The following is a 17,621-nucleotide window of genomic DNA, read 5'->3' on the forward strand; positions in this document are numbered from 1 at the left end:
TATATGTACCACTATTAACAATATATGACGTATGGGGTTCCAAAGTAATACAATTATAGCGTATGTTACCATTTGAGTGTTGAAACGCAATGCGGTTTATTTTTTATCACATGAAAATAGTGGCATACGGGGTTGAAAATCGAAAGTTTTGATGGAACTGATTTCAGAGAAGGATCAAGATTTAAAATTATCCAAAAGTTCTGTAGTGTTTTTAATCAACAAATAGTTAACACTTCTATGTGAGTAAACAGTTTCACAGTATTTTTTTAGACCCTCTTTTACTCAGAATCTTCCATCGTCGAACTTGCAGATGATTCGGCAATGTACCTTTGTTTTGTACGGAATTTTGTGAAGCTAAGGTATTCAATACAAACACGGTATATCGTCCGAGATGCTATTCAATAAAACCATGAAGGATTTATAATTCGCCAAAATCTCATCTTTGTCAATTGATATGTTTGTGTACATTTTGGATTACCTGAGTGCTCAATTATTTATTTTTCTTATACAAGACACTCTTAGTAGTACTTTTTACATACATAGACAATATTCCTGGAAGCTTTGCCGACAGAAATAGCAGCATACTTATGATGAAGAGATAATAGAAATTTCACAGTCTCTCTGTCTCTAAAAACGTAGTTATGGAAAAAATTTGATGCATATAATTGACAACACACCAAAAGAAAATTCCGTTAGAAAAATACAACGGTACATTTATTTATCATTTTTTACTATACATGATGATATAGTCCAATATGAATTAAATTATAATCTTCATTTCACCGATTGCAGCAAATCTATCTGTTGTAAAATGGATGTTTCCTCAGTTTGGGAAATAAGACTTCAAAGCTGGAATGAAATTTTGTAATGCTCTTTAAAAAAAAATCAAAACTTCAAAATATTTTCATAAATCGTTACGAAACATGAATATAAATTCAACCAAATAAATTACAACAGTATCAAAATACAAATAGAATCATGCCCCATATTTAAAAGTATTTACATTAAAAATCAATGTCAGAGTTCTCCATCATTCATGAATAATGAGGTCAAATAATACAAAATTTACCCCCTGATTTTTCAGTACAACAAGATTCGTCTTCTGTCTCTGAACTGCTGGAGTGTTCCGATGCCCGTCTATTTAAACCATCGACATTCCGTAACCAATACGTTCTACCTGTCATTCCAGGAAAGGCGTTTAGAATGTCTCTCTAAAAAAAAATACAAACGGTCATGTATATTATAAAATTGATAATTGCTGAATTATGTTAAGCACACAGTTTGAAGCAAAGGTAAACGCAACGAAGGAACGAACCATCTCTCAAACATGATTGTTGCCTCTATGGCTTAAGAGGGATGCTTATTGATATATGTTATCATTATATTCTATTGTTTAACCAGAGAAACGACAATGATGCACTAAATGGTTCAACATTATTTTTAAATACTTTTACATTTTCGAAAGACAATAACAATCAAAACCTAGGAGTAAACAAAGACTCACAAAACCAAAGGACATTTACATCAACAGTTATAAATAATAATTAAGAAACAACACGAACTCCACTAAAAACCGGAAGTGAAATCAGGTGGTCCGGAAGAGTAAGCATTTCCTGTATCGTGTACGGCACCCGTCATGTTATTTCGTTGTTCAGTTCGATAAGTTGAAAGGTTATTGTGACTGAGGAAGAATATCAGATATGATTTCTGACACACTTTTGTCATAATGGCAAATCAGCTCATGATGGCGACCGTAAAGTTTCTTGAGTGATGACCTTAATTTGATTGCTTCATAGCCATGTCTTAGCAACTTTTCAGAAAGTAGTATTCCTCGTTCAACAAAATCAACGTACTTTGAGCTAGCTCTAGAGTAACGTATCAATTGAGACACATATAATCCATATGCTGGTGCCGCTGGGATGTTGCTACACAGAAATGGAAAGCTGACTATAGGAAAATTAAAATCATCGCGTTTGTCATAAATTTTTGTATTCAACCTAACATCAGTAGTCATTTCGAGAAAAAGGTCTAAATATGAAGCAGATTTATCTGTGTTGGTAGTATCTTTAATTTCAAGTTCACTTATATATATTAAATGTAAGTGATAACTGAATCTATTATTATTAAGATGAAACTTCGTAATTTGATTCAGACGATTCAAGTTAACTTATTTATTTTTTCCTTATAACAAACTTCAGTTTACATTATTCCAATTATTTCCTTCTCTAGAAGTACACCTTATTAAATATAAAATAAAAATGGGGGACAACTATTTATTTTTTATAAAGGCCCTTTATAGATTGCCAATCGGAATTAGTTTTGCTCATTATACAAGGTCGTATGGTAACCTATAGTTGCTATTTTCTCTTTCGTTAATCGAGCGTCACTGATGAGTCTGGCGCACATATACAATTTCAATCCTGGTAATTGTGAATTTTTTCTGTCCCTTCGTTTGTCAATATCGATTTATAATAGGACCCGAGAGCCAGCATTGAATATCGATATCGGGTTACAATATAAATTCATCCCTATAAATTTACCCTGACTACATCATTTTCTCTTTCCTCCATGTCAAATCCACCAATAGCGAGGAGTAGATCCCTGGTAGCTTGGCTTATCTGTATCCTATTGGCTTAAAAACATAAAACAGTCAACTGAACTAAATATTATACCAATATCTGACATTTCTTGTGGAGATGTTTACTAGTACTCAAAACTACACTTAGAAATCGACAAAGCTATTTGATTGCATTCTTATCTGTGACCTCTTGTAACTATAATAAATTACTTTCTGAAAAGACTAAATGTTTTCCAAACGAGACATACCTTTTCGATGTGGTTCCACTTGAAATGAGATATAACTGTTAGCAAAACAAATTTTTCGAAAAGCTAATGATTTTTTTATCCCAGGAATAGATTACCTTAGCCGTATTCCGCACACCTTTTTGGAATTTTGGGATCTCAATGGTCTTCAACTTTGTACTTGTTTGGCTGTATAACTATTGTGATCTGAGCGTCACTGATGAGTCTTACGTAGTAAAAACGCTCGTCTTGCGTATTAAATTATAATCATGATACCTTTGATAACGTTATATAACTTTCTTTGTTACGTGTTTTAACTTGAAATTAGACGACTATCTATTTTAAATCGGTGCAAACCGTCTTGCGTATTAAATTATAATCATGGTACCCTTGATAACGTTATCTAACTTTCTTTGTTACGTGTTTTAACTTGAAATTAGACTATCTATTTTAAATCGCTGCAAACCGTCGAGATAATCGTGATTCATTTACGATTAAATATCCTTTCAATGTTACGCCATTGGATATAAGATTTACCTTTCCCGCGCGATTCCATCTTTGAAGCAATACGGACTGTTTCCCCAAATAAACAAAATCGTGGCATTTTTGTTCCAATAACACCAGCAACAGTAGGACCTACAAAATATATGGTTTTTCTAAGTTCAACAGAGAAGTGGAGCACTGTAGAGAATTTGGAGTTGTGAGTGCAAATTTTTAAACTGATGATTTTTTTTAAATATATGCATTATACAAATCATCTCTTTCGCTTTATCAGGTTTTTTCTGTTTTATTCAAATAGACGAATTAGTAAATATGAAAACGTATTGTTTTATTGATAAGTATTCTAAACAAAAAAGGGACTTGTAATGGTGTAAACATTCCTTATAATTTTAGTTGAAGTTGTTTAACGGTTATATTGGTTCTTGAAATTAAACAATACCTGAATGTATGCCTATCCGTATCTTTAGTCTTATACCAGGCAGGTGTGATATTTCAATTCTCTTCACATTTCTCAGAAGATCTAAAGACATTGTGGCAATTTCTGATGCGTGTCGTTTACCATTACGCTTCGGTACACCTAAATTGAAATTGAAATATGTATACGCATGTGTTCAAATTAACGTATATGAATGCTGCTACAATGACATATACATAGCATCATGTTTTAAAATTTAACATTTTGATATTTTTTTTACTGTAGATAGATTGAAGTACATACGTAATTTGAGAGAGAGAGGAAGAGACAGGTGGTCAGTTTGGTGGTCTTTTTAGTTTTGTCCCTATTCTTCCTTAACAGTGTATTCTTCCGTGTAGGCTTATTGTTTGAACCACTTAGTTAAAACATTTTTGTAAGCATTTAAGTAGTGTTGCATACACTAAGGGCGGTTAAAGATTTCCTCTGACTTTACTCATTTGACGTCTGTTCTACTGACAATCGCAACATTTTTTTAATATTAAAATAAAACATAGGTTTAATGTACGGGTTGATGTGGATGGCATTTGAAAGAACTGGCTATGATTGTTAAGATCTTTAAAAAAGGAGTACTGAGGTTTATCATAAGTGATGAATCAATGATTATATAACGATGACAGTGTTCAAACCAGATACAATGAGATCAAAACTTATCATTTGATATGAACTTGAATGAAAAGGGTATGCTTAAATAAATACGACAATGTCCAAACCAATCACCGCATGTTTTTTTTTTAAATTGATATTTAATGTATTAACTTAAATGAGCTTGAGTGCATAGCAGACACACTAATTTTAAAAAGTGTTTTATGAACTTGGACAATAGAATGATGTTTTAAATATTTACGACAATATTTACATACCAGACACAACCATGTAAGCATCTCCTATAGTTTCTACTTTGTAAACGTCATGGACGTCAATTCTCTCATCAAAGGTGGTGTAGACATTACCGAGCAGATCAATTACTTGTAGTGGTGAACTTTGTGCGCATATTGCAGTGAACCCTACTATGTCACTAAGGAATATGGTTGATTCGTTGTATTGTTCTGCATCTACTTGTTCACGTCTTTTCAGCATCTCTGCTATAGACTTCGGTAACATCTGGTAAAGTAGCATGTCTGTTCGTTGTTTTTCTTTGTTAAGAGCTTTCGTGCTATAGTTAAAATAAAAATATAAAATTTGAAACTCTTAGTTTTCTGAATCAATCTGATTACATAATGAATCTTGTAAATTTATTTCACATCGACTATTTATGTCAATCGTTTTCTATTTAGGCACATGTTTTTTTTTATCTAATTTGTATTAATAAAGACTTATAATTTATAGTGGCATTTCGCCAGATGCGCTTTTTGTGCTCGAAAAGTTAAAAAAGGCTAAATAAAGTATCAAGTTTGTGGGCGTTGAGAATTGAAACTTACGCAACTTTTTTGCAAAACACAACTAAGGTAATGTACATCTGGGGTAGAAACACCTAAGTATAAGAATATGTAAATGATATGAATATTATCATACTAAACTATTGGTCATTTTCTAAATTATTCAGCTCCATAAACCCTACGATACGCGAACATTTAAAGAAACACATAGTGTTTTTATAAATTATATTTGTGAATTTATATTGGTAAACCATATATAACATTGCATTTTACTGGTTTATTTCGACTTCGTTTTTGTCTTTCTTAGCTCTCATATTGACGAATAATGTCTGAGTAAATGTTATTTCGAAAGATAGTTAAGAGTATAGGAATTCAGTATATTATACAATGCCAATTTTTAGTTTGTAAAATATTCAATTATTTCGTTCCTTGTTTAAAACTGTAATAAGACAATTGATAGTCGAGACAAAGATTGATTAATTTACAGATATGTATAGCCTTTAGCATTACGGTTATTAAAACAAAACATATTTAAAGAACAATTCCTATTCTTGGTTGCCTTATAGATGTATTCGCCTAGTGGCCGGAGTCGACTCTTTTCAGATGTTTGAGATTTAAGTATTTACCTATTTGCTATGGATATGGAATACTTCTGGATATCGGACGTTAAGCTGTAAACTGCAAAAACAACTAATGGACAAACTATAAGAATTACCCCAAAGACAATACAAATCGTTATTACGCTTTTAAGTTCTTCTTGAGACTCCTTTGCTAAACTTTTATCGATTGTTAGTGCCAGAGCATTTTGTGTCCGAGTTAAGACACCTTGATAGATAGTCATGTTATCAAACCACAACTCCGCTTCTTTGATGGATGCAGATTCTCTTGAATAGTTATTTGCCTTTATTCTGTTTCGGAATTCTTCAATACGTTCGCTTACATTTGGATTTTTTGCTAATTCTGCATTGTAAATGTCGAACGCTATTTGCGAATAAAACCGTGCCGATTCAAAAGTTATATTAGCTCTGTCTTGATTTTCAATGAATAAAAGATACTTTTCTCGAGATGCAAATCCACCAGTGGCATAAAACGAGACACCTAAAGCCCTTTCTCTCCCAAACAGCTCACTAGCTACAATTATTTCCTGATATGCTACAACGTCTTTCCATACGGAACCTGTGCTAGATTCACTCACCGAGTCGTAAAGCCATTTTAGCAAAACAAGAATTATATTTGAGTAAAAATCCAATTCGGCTTCTACAGACTGGTTGTAAACGTCTAACTGATACCTGTGTTTATTCAGATACGACAGAAACCTTTCTGGTGTTTCCATATCAGATATGATGTCATCCCCCTTCGGCCAGTTGGATAAATTTTGAACTGCTAGGTCAGTATCTGGATAACGCTGAAGCAAGAAATCTTTAGTCTCTGGTTTGATATTGCTTACATATAAAGCGCTCATGTCGCGCTCAAACTGAATAGAACGCAACAATGCACCTAACTCAATGCTAAAGACAAGTAATTGACGGACGTTAGATGAACTTATGTAATTACCGACAGCTATAGCAAAAGTATTAGCTGTCATTCCTGTGATGACTAGCACGGGTAACATGACTACTGATAACATCTTTATCATCTGTTTACGCTTCCCAGCGTCTGTGATTGGATTTCCTACAAGAACATAACCATTTTTGCATTAGTACTGAAAGATTTTAATAATTCGCCGTTTCAGGATCTAATGCATTCTGGGTAATATTTTCACAAGCGTACACCAAAATGTTGTGAGAAAACAATGAGATTACCCATAGTCCTTTAGATTCTGAAAAGGCATATTGGCATATCAGTCTAAACTGCCTGGAAAAGGCTTACATAAGCTTTGGCTATTGTCCAATCCAATTCAATTTATTTCCATAAAATACTAGTTTAACTACACTAAAACTGCATACAGATATATGTATCTGATATCAAAGGCGAACAAAGACGTTTTCAACACATGCAATAAATCTGAAGTCCTTATGTATGTATGACAATATTTATACTTTTAAATCTTCAAAAAACAAAGGACTAATAGTGGTCATACAATAAAGGAAATCGTCAAGTTTTGGACGTAGTCATGTGGACAATATTTAAAAATTAGTTTGCTTATTTACACATTATGATATCTTTACAAAAGCTGGGGTTTTTTTTCGTTTTGTCCAATCGATGTTGTTCAATAACTTATAACTATTAAGTTCTTAGTTAATCTTCAGTTCATATTCTGTTTTAATACATTTAAACTAAAGGAGTTTAACATATTTTATAGTATTACCCGTTCAATAATTTAATAGGAAATAAAGTCAAATGTTTAAGTCAGTAACGAAAAGTTTAGTTTTTTTCATGATGACGCATTAGAAAGTATAAATTCCATACATACCTCTGCAGAGAATATCACATTTGGTTGGAGTCTGTCTGACATTAAGCATATCCATAATGGCCACGTTCAATTCCGACGGGGACTGTGATAGTATTGATGCCTTGGAATTTGATCTTCCAACAATGCCTTCCGCATCGGATGGGTGAACTCTTTTACAGGAATTCATTTTTTTTATATGGATTGGTAAATCTAGAGATAGAATTTTTTGTTTTAGAAAAACAAAATGTGTCGCTCTGTATAACAAACCTAGAAGTTCAGTCAATAGTCTACGATGTATATATATATATATGAATTGTATTTGTACATGCTCTATGACTAACAGAGTATAAATAGTCTGTTTAAAAAATGTAAGCATTGTGTATATTCGATTTTTGCACGTGCAACTATATACCTATTCCAAATAAAAGTAAATAGCAGTGATCATTGTCTCGCCATGCTTGTTTTGTCAATTCTACATTTGAGATAAGGCAGATTTTGGGGCAATATTTGTGAGAGTGCTTGTTTTGTCAATTCTACATTTGAGATAAGGCAGATTTTGGGGCAATATTTGTGAGAGTGCTTGTTTTGTCAATTCTACATTTGAGATAAGGCAGATTTTGGGGCAATATTTGTGAGAGTGCTTGTTTTGTCAATTCTACATTTGAGATAAGGCAGATTTTGGGGCAATATTTGTGAGAGTGCTTGTTTTGTCAATTCTACATTTGAGATAAGGCAGATTTTGGGGCAATATTTGTGAGAGTGCTTGTTTTGTCAATTCTACATTTGAGATAAGGCAGATTTTGGGGCAATATTTGTGAGAGTGCTTGTTTTGTCAATTCTACATTTGAGATAAGGCAGATTTTGGGGCAATATTTGTGAGAGTGCTTGTTTTGTCAATTCTACATTTGAGATAAGGCAGATTTTGGGGCAATATTTGTGAGAGTGCTTGTTTTGTCAATTCTACATTTGAGATAAGGCAGATTTTGGGGCAATATTTGTGAGAGTGCTTGTTTTGTCAATTCTACATTTGAGATAAGGCAGATTTTGGGGCAATATTTGTGAGAGTGCTTGTTTTGTCAATTCTACATTTGAGATAAGGCAGATTTTGGGGCAATATTTGTGAGAGTGTTTATTAAGTGTTGTTTTCATTTTTTACAACGCTGTGTGGATATCGCTGTTGGTGGACTATCTATCCCCGAGAGTATCATCAGATCAGTTCAGTAGTCAATACTTCGGTACTGACATGATTCATATGAAAACAACTTTATGAAATTGTCTGTTAATAGATTTAGAAATTATCAAGAAAGAGCGGTTTTGACTCCCTCGGGCAAAATTAACCTAATATAAATTTGGATGTTTAAGATATTTTTGGTCATACATCATTTAAACTGTTTCTGTTCTTTAATCATTGTCTTTCCAGTATTATGAGTTGAGCCTTCCTTGTGAAGGGAAATTTATAAAAGTTCTTCGGACACATGAAATTTAAAAAAGTGTTGTTTTCATTGGATTTCAGTTGTTTTAGTAAAAACTTTTAATTTGGCTTTGAGATAACTTTTTAAGTAGATCTAAAGTGTCCGAACACAAAGCATTCAGGTGGAAACTAACTAGATATTAGCCGCAAAACATTTGTTAGTTACTAATGAAATGAAACAAAAATTTCATAATTTGAAATCTAAAACAAGCTATTACGCAGAAAAGATGTTTGATGTTTCAACTTTTATATATAACTTAATTTACTAACACGGGCTCAATAACAAGTGCACTGCTATTCCCTGGGTTTTTAATCAGCTCAGCATCCCTTGTGAAGGTAAATCTCAAAAAGCGCTTCAGAGGCGAAGAATATTTAAAGTGTTGGTTTTTTTTTATAATATAGATCATTTATCTCAACATTTATTTCTAGAATGTAATATTCTAATTATGAATTTGTTTAATCAAGTACAATACTCAAGTTTGTTTTTTTTTTAAATCGTATTTGGTATAGAAAATAACAACTCACCTCTTCTACCATTAAACATATACAGGAAAACGGTACGATATTTCCGTGTCTATGGAAACGGTTTCTATGAAAATTTATTGATTTAAAAGATGTCCTAGTAGTGTAAATTGGTGTTTGCTTCAAGACGGTATTTAACCTCTAAATGTGTTAAAATAGCAGCTGATATTTCTTTTACGTAAATAATTTAATCGGTATTATAAGTTGCTTCCTGTTAAAAGATCATGAAATCAATACAAACGCTTAATAATATAATATATAATTGAGGAGATGTGATGATAGTCAACATTGGGCACTGGAATGAAAAAAATTGCACATTCTTCAGTTTAGAAAAAAAATGTTAATTTTACAAATAGATGTCATGGATGTACGGAGTAATGTAATCTGGACACTTGATCTAAGAAAAATCAGTTGTTACGTAGCTCTGACCCATAAACACGTTGAAACTGAAGTATTTACCCAAAAATGCCATTTAACACATAGCTTACTGTAAAATAGTAATGAGCAAAGGTTATACCAAAAGTATTTTACCACATGGACTTCTTTGTATAAGACATATTGTTACAGTTTTTTTAATAAAGAAGCATTGGCTCCTGTCTTAATATAATAAGTGACTCCACTTCAAAACGAGGCTATTTTGACAATTTTGCAGTTTTTGCATAAAATGCAAGAAACTTGAAGTCAAAAAGCAAATATGTAAGACTAAATTCACAAATACAAATGCTAAACAAATGATAGACTTAAGTCAGTTGAACATTTGAAAGTTGTTATCAAAAAGATTTGTGAAACCTTCTTTTTATTTCGATGAGCCACAATATTTGCCGTATAATTCTTTTGTGTTTTAAAGTCAATTCAGGTACTGGATTAAAATACCCTCTGGTGTTAACAGCAGCGGTATCCACCTAGTGTTTGAATTTAAAAATAACACTGTATGAATGATCATGATGATGAGTATCTGAAGCACTTTTCTGGATTTATCTATATTCGAAAAGCTCAAAATCAAAACTGGTTAAGCCGGAAAAATGTTAATAATGAAAGATATATATCAACCAAAGTATTCTAACTTTTGGAAAATTGATGGAATGTATGTCATAACATAGTGCCAGTGGCAAAGAACTACAATGTAACTACTAGATTAGTGATACCCTCGAAGCGTAACAGTCAGCATGCCGGGGTTACAGTTGCGCTTTTTGTGTCAGACAACCTTCCTTTACTTTACTTTGGTATATAATTTTACACATGCATTATGCATTATATTATTACTTTATAAAATAGTGTGAAGAAAATAAGATATGTCCAATTAAACAACAACTCAATAACACAAACAAAATATGTAAAGGTCAATACCGGTTGTCACCAATGCGATATTATACAATTGGTTATATATAACCATAGTAAGCTTTGAATTTTACAATTATCAAGCAAAGTTTTGAATGAATTTAACAGTTATGATCAAATATCTGCAATGACAAACATAAAGAGAGATAATCAAAGATAGCTACTGGTGAGGTTCCTGACTTGGGTTATTATTTTTTTTATTATTATTATTAATCATCCCTCTTTGCATAAAGATCAGTTGAACGGAAAAGGTAAATAGTTTTGTAAATGTCCTTGTAAGTTTGATTTTTATCAAATGGACAATCATACCACTTTTTCACTTTTTATCTTAAAATATATAAAACAAACATCAGTTTTGAATAAGATATTAAACAGTAAAGTTACAAAAACATACCTAATTCCTAAGGGAATCCACAATTACAAAAAAAAAACAGTTCACAAAACACAACACAGAAAACTGAAAACAAGCAATTTAAACCTCTCACGAAAACCGGGGGAGATTTTAGGTGCTCGAAAGGGTAGGCAGATCTTACTTCACATGTGGCACACTTAGTGTTGCTCCTGTAAGTACATACGAGGTTGTAAGTGTATTTCGGTAGGTCACATTTGCGACAAAAAGTATCGTTATCTTTTGAGCAGACATTCCATAACGGTAAAGCAAATCGTGATGACGACCGTTTAGTTTACGCACAAATGTACTTTTGAACAAATATATGTTGTTGTTTTTTTTGCTTGACGGAGAAATTGGGAATCTTTAAACAAATGTTAAAGACCTGCAATCGTGTGAAAAATATATTCAAACCCCGACTAAAACACCAGAAGTATAGGCCAAAAGTAGAACCAATTCAAACTACTGAACCAAAAATGAGGTTAGAAGTATAGCTAAACAAAAGTTAGGGACAAGAACTTAAAGTTAAGGACCAACGGTAGAGACAAACCTGACTAAGCTTAGGGATTAAAATGACAAAACAAATGACGAAGAATATACATCAAATATACCATAATAATACTTGTATATAAGACTCACCAGTGACACTGACGAATTTAAAGAAATTGAAAAGCCAAGTGTCAATAGTTAATCCAAACCGGACTATGTATGGTCACTTGTATGTATGTCCACTAGTGTTAATATGTCTTTTTATTTAGTGAAACCATTTCAATTGATATTCTATAGTATGTATTTCTATGTTGTGATGGTACGCTATTGTTTCAGATAAGGGTGAAGTTTGGTAACTATCAAAACGTTTAATAACCTTTATGGGGTTCGTGTTGTTTATTCTTTAGTTTTCTATGTTGTGTCATGTGTACTATTGTTTGTCTGTTTGTCCTTTTCATTTTTAGCCATGGCGTTGTCAGTTTATTTTCGATTTATGAGTTTGACTGTCCCTCTGGTATCTTTCGTCCTTCTTTTAAACCAGCTGCAATTATTTACACCTGTCCTAAGTCAAGAATCTGATTTTCAGTAGTTGTCGTTTGTTGATGTGGTTCATAAGTGTTTCTCGTTTCTTGTTTTTTATATAACACAAGGTTCCTGACATAGGACAGTTACAAACAGGTTTAGTATATATATGTTATCGTCTAACACTAAAACTTCATCAAAGAAAGAGATCATGGCGGTAAATGTACATGTTATTTGTTAAATTTCTTTAGGGTTTTCAAATTTGAATATTGTTTTTTGGAAAAGATATACGTCGTATATAGAACATATAGCCAAAACCATGATAAATTAAGAGAATACAGAAAGAAAAGAGTAGAATATACTGCAAATGCAGTACAGAAAAAAATCAAAGAAAGAAATACGCATGTATCTGAAAACTGGTGAACTCATATGCTTCCTTTGCCTCATTTTGAGACATATACCTCGAATTTGACATAACGGTCATCTCAAAATCTATGACAATGAGACAATTTTAATTTTAAAATTTTCAATTTCCCCACCCTAGTAGCAATAAACTTTGTAAAACGTCACCAGTGTCTGAACAGAAAATTGATGAACCAGAGCTCCGTCACAGAACGTCTCGTCCTTTATCTATAATTTTCATCGGAAGATACTTGGACCTTGTTGATAAAGTATCCGTATCAACTTCGCAAATAACATGTTAAACTTGTTCATAGCTATAGTTCACCTTAATAACGTTTCATGGTATTCATTCCTTTATATTTTATTATTAGTTGAATACCAATTTTCGCGGGTTTCGTGGGAACAGCTGAGCAATGAGTTCAAATGTTCAACAAATGACATATTTTCAATAGGCTTTGTATACAGAAATTGGCGACACCATGAACCCAAATGTCCACGCATATGCAAGTTTTCAGCAATCCACGAAAATTTGATACCCACGAAAATAAATGAACCCACATTATGTCCTTTTGTCATGGTTTGGTACTTATACATCCCGTTGTTGTCTTGTTGTGCTTCGGTGAATTTTTGTATTCTTGTCTTTCGTATGTGTTGGTGTGCTGTGTCTGTATGTCTTTTGTTTTTCTTTGTTGACATATTTGTCTGTTTTATAGTGATTAAGGTTATAGCACAATATTGACTGATGTTCCTCTTTTTCTTTACCTTTTTACCTTTTATGTCTGTTTGTTTTGTTCACACATCGTTGTCAATATTATGGAATTTTATGTGACTTTCAAACAAGTGAGAGGTATAGCTATCTCTTAAACCATGTTCTACATAAGAAAGTGTCTGTACCTAGTCCGGAATATGACAGTTGTTATTTATTCGTTTGATGTGTTTCAGCTTTTTATTTTTCCTTTTCGTTACAAACTTTCGGATGTCGGTGTTTTTGTTATTTTACGTCATGCTATGTTGTTTGTTCACTTTGAAAAATCAATACACTATTATTTGTCTTATGTTTAACAGTTCATAACAATTAAGCAATAAACATTTTCTAATGATATAAAAATAGAGACAAAGGAATGCAGGACCAAAAGTGTTTAAAGCTGTGATAGCCATACATATTTGGTTAGGTTTAGACTATAAGAAACACAATCAACAATCAACTGATCTTAGTTGAGATTGGCGTTGAGATTAAGGTCGACATAAAAAATATGTTTTACCTATGAAAATCGCTTTGCCGTTGATAAATACGTCGTTAACTAATATTTCATGGAAATGCTTATTCATATTCATATTCATATGTATCTTTGTTCCATAAATGTACTTGTCCTGTTATAAACATGTGGTATCGATCACACTGCACGAACCAGTGTCTGCTGTCGGTTGCTGACTTTCATAGTTTATTGTTCAATAAATCCGGACGTTTGTATTTTCTTTTAAATTGAAACCCATTTTTTCATACCAGGAACTGTTAAGTATAAAAATAAGGAGATTCAATGTGATTGCAAAGGAGACAAATATCCACCAATGTTTAAATGAAGTGGATTTATTGGCATTCTTACGGACTAATCCTACGAGTACAACACATATTGTATATTCGGCAATGAAGACTCCGAAATGTATAATATCAAACAAAGGCATTTTACGATAAACAAATATTACAGACATGAACCAACGACAACCACTACACTACATGTTCCGTAATCAAACAGATACTAACAGAATGCGGCTGTGTTAAACATGTTTGCTGGTGCCATTCCTTCCTCCTTACCTCGTACAGTGGTGTACCAGTAAAATATGAAAAACATACTATGATAAAAATCAGTTAAAAAGGGTTTAATTTATCAGATCGACATACAGCAGAAAATCATTTAAAAAGACACAAAAACAAAAAAACAAAAAAAAACACAGATCGGGGGTTGAGCTGATCTATTTATCCCTTACAAGGGACGTGTATATCAGAGAGAACTCTCAGTTACTGTCAACTAGTTTAAATTTTAAAACAAATATAAAAGCATGTATGTACACATCCAAATGAAATGAATTATCTTCTTTGTGTAATTGCTTCATTTGTATTGCACTTCTTTTGGAACATATCTATATCGTGATTGTATGCTCAAGATTAAATGCTGCTGGGGAGATACAAATAGTAAATAATAAATGTATGTAACCAAAAAAAACCAGATGTATATTGTTCACGTTACTATTGACTGTGGCCTTCACTGTGCAAAATAAGTTTTAAATCTCGGTGAATATTTACCACTATTTTATTTGACAATGCTAAAACGCAATATGCAGATTCCTATAAATAAAGGCAACAGTAGTATACCGCTGTTCAAAACTCATAAATCCATGGACAAAAAACAAAATCGGGATAACAAACTAAAACCGAGGGAAACGCATTAAATATAAGAGGAGAACAACGACATAACACTAAAATGTAACACATATAGACAAAATCCCACGAGAATAACAAATATAACATATATATATAACATCAAAACCAAATACATGAATTTGGGATAGACAAGTACCGTGACACGTCTTATCGCAATGTGAATTTACACTCAAAAATAAGAGAAAACAAACGACACAACGTTATAATGTAATACACACAGAAACGAACTATAATATAACAATGACCATATTCCTGACTTGGTACAGGGCATTTTTAAAGGAAAAAATGGTGGGTTGAACCTGGTTTTGTGGCATGCCAAACCTCGCACTTTTATGGCCATGTGAAATATAACATCAAAATGACAACACAGGACTACAATATAAATAAATTGGAGAACACAATTGATAAAGAATCACACGAACAACAGCCAACAAAAGGCAACAAGTTCAAAATTTTAATACGCCAGAAGTGTATTTTGTCCACACAAGACCCATGTGTGACGCACAGATACAAAAGTTTGAAAGCCGAAACGAGTACAAAGCTGAACAGCATCGAGGACCAAAAGATCAAAAAGGCCGTGCCAAAAACGGCAAGGGCTTTCCGTTAAGTTACCAGAAAATCCCTATAAAACTAGGACAGAATTGAAATAATGTATAAGATATACTTACATTACAAATAATTGACATATTTTTGTCGAAAAACAAAACGTTCTTATTGATAGATAATTACTATAATGATGAATTCTATCAAATGCCCCGATCGAAGCATTCGACTTTTTCAAATAATAATCATTAAAACAACTATGCAAATCCCAAGAGATTGAAATGGTCATTCTGAGATTGCTTCAAAACAAATGTATGAATACTAATTCTGTACTCATGTCACGTGTGTCTGATTAACCTTTAAAAGTCTAGAAGAAATTAAAAATATACGCACGACATGCGCTTTTCGGTAAAACCTAAAGCGGGACAAAAAATACATAAAACATTTGGGAGCATAACTTTAACCTTGATTTTAATATGATACCACAATTTATATACTAAATTGATTTAAAATGTAGCATTGGAATCATAACCTGCACTAACTTAGCACTGATTCCACAGTAGATTAGTAACGACATACAGTAGTCATACAAAGAAAAGTATGATACAGGTTTTCATGAGCATGGCACGTGTTTTTTCAATAATTTTATTCATTTATACACATGACCACAAGCTTATATGGCCAAAAACGAAATGGACTCGCATAACTTTCATTAAAGGCACCGAACCGACTTTTTCGTGGTGTTTTGTAACCAGTTAATGTCGTTTATGATGATACCCGATTTTCAATTAATTCGCTAAATATTGTATCTTCAGAAGAAGGAATTTAATTTTAATTGTTTTATGATATATCACATTAACAACAGGAACAGTATTGTGCTATATATTGTATATACAAGATGAATACATAGTAATAAAGGTCAAACACATGGGAATTGTATACTTATCTCGGATACCAAAAATTAACACTTTGGAAATACTATAGTTTAAAAGATACATTAGAATATGTAAAAGTATATGTAAAAGTGCATGTGCAATAATTCTTTTTCGTTTTGCATAATGTTCGTAATCTAGACAGATACAATTATGTGTAATATGGCAATGTAACTATATGTATGTGATTAAATTACACTCTGAATTCATTAAGCATAAAACGCACACTTTCTCATCATTTCCAAAGTAGAAGACTAGTTGATATAATACATAACAAATTCATAGCAATTGAGAAATCAGCATTCGTGCGACGTGGTAAATGGGAAGCATCAGTAGCAAAGAAGAATGATGAGTTGTAAGGAAATATTCAAATTCCACGTATGCATGTTGACTGTGTGTCCCTATTTTGACGTGGTTTGGAGCGTATGCATCCCGTTATTGTGTTGTTGTTCTATGGTGAATTAGTATATTCTTGTCTTATGTGTTTGCTGGTGTGCTGTGTCTGTATGACTTTGTGTTTCTTTCAAGGCATATTTTTTGTTTTATAGGGATTAGGATTATAACATAATGTTGACTGCAGTACCTCTATTTTGGCATTTTTACCTATTATGTGCGTTTGTCTTGTTCACACACCGTTGTCAATATAATGGAATTTTATGCGACTGGCATACAGGTGAGTGGTTTAGCTAGCTATAAAACCAGGTTTAATCCATTATTTTCTACAAAGGAAAATACATGTACCAAATACAGAATATGTAAGTTGTTATCCATTAGTTTCATGTGTTTTAGCTTTTAAGTTTGCCATTTGTTACAGGACTTTCCGTTTTGAGTTCAGTATTGACATATGTGTACTTAAATATAAAAAGAGGGAAGAATCAAAACAAAACAAAAGGACAACAAAAAAGCAACGCTAATCTAAACTTAGAATATAAAGGCTGGTTCAAGCTGAATATTGTGTCTAACTTTTAGGTAATTTATTGAAGCCGTAGGAGTGGCGATTTTAAATTTATCCCAATATCGGTTTGGTA

At 32.5% G+C, this 17,621-nt stretch overlaps 1 protein-coding gene across 1 annotated transcript; it reads right to left on the reverse strand.

Moving 5' to 3' along the window:
- Positions 1-586: 586 nt before the first annotated feature.
- LOC139501321 (uncharacterized) lies at positions 587-7,743 on the reverse strand. Its single transcript, XM_071290354.1, has 7 exons — positions 7,568-7,743; positions 5,781-6,825; positions 4,639-4,931; positions 3,743-3,880; positions 3,340-3,438; positions 2,541-2,632; positions 587-1,211 (listed from the first exon to the last, which is right to left on the reverse strand). Exons 1-7 carry the CDS (start codon positions 7,731-7,733, stop codon positions 1,050-1,052), a joined length of 1,995 nt encoding a protein of 664 aa, XP_071146455.1. The 5' UTR covers positions 7,734-7,743; the 3' UTR covers positions 587-1,049.
- Positions 7,744-17,621: the final 9,878 nt, after the last annotated feature.

This window comes from Mytilus edulis, chromosome 13, assembly GCF_963676685.1.
Source record: "Mytilus edulis chromosome 13, xbMytEdul2.2, whole genome shotgun sequence".
In the NCBI taxonomy this organism is placed as follows: domain Eukaryota; kingdom Metazoa; phylum Mollusca; class Bivalvia; order Mytilida; family Mytilidae; genus Mytilus; species Mytilus edulis.

Excerpts from the sequence above, each read along its gene's own strand:
- LOC139501321 (XM_071290354.1), bottom strand. The coding sequence starts at position 7,733 with ATGAATTCCTGTAAAAGAGTTCACCCATCCGATGCGGAAGGCATTGTT. Across the intron at positions 3,881-4,638 it reads TGCTTACATGGTTGTGTCTG|GTGTACCGAAGCGTAATGGT; the intron begins GTATGTAAATAT and ends ATTTCAATTTAG. Across the intron at positions 2,633-3,339 it reads GATGGAATCGCGCGGGAAAG|CCAATAGGATACAGATAAGC; the intron begins GTAAATCTTATA and ends TATGTTTTTAAG.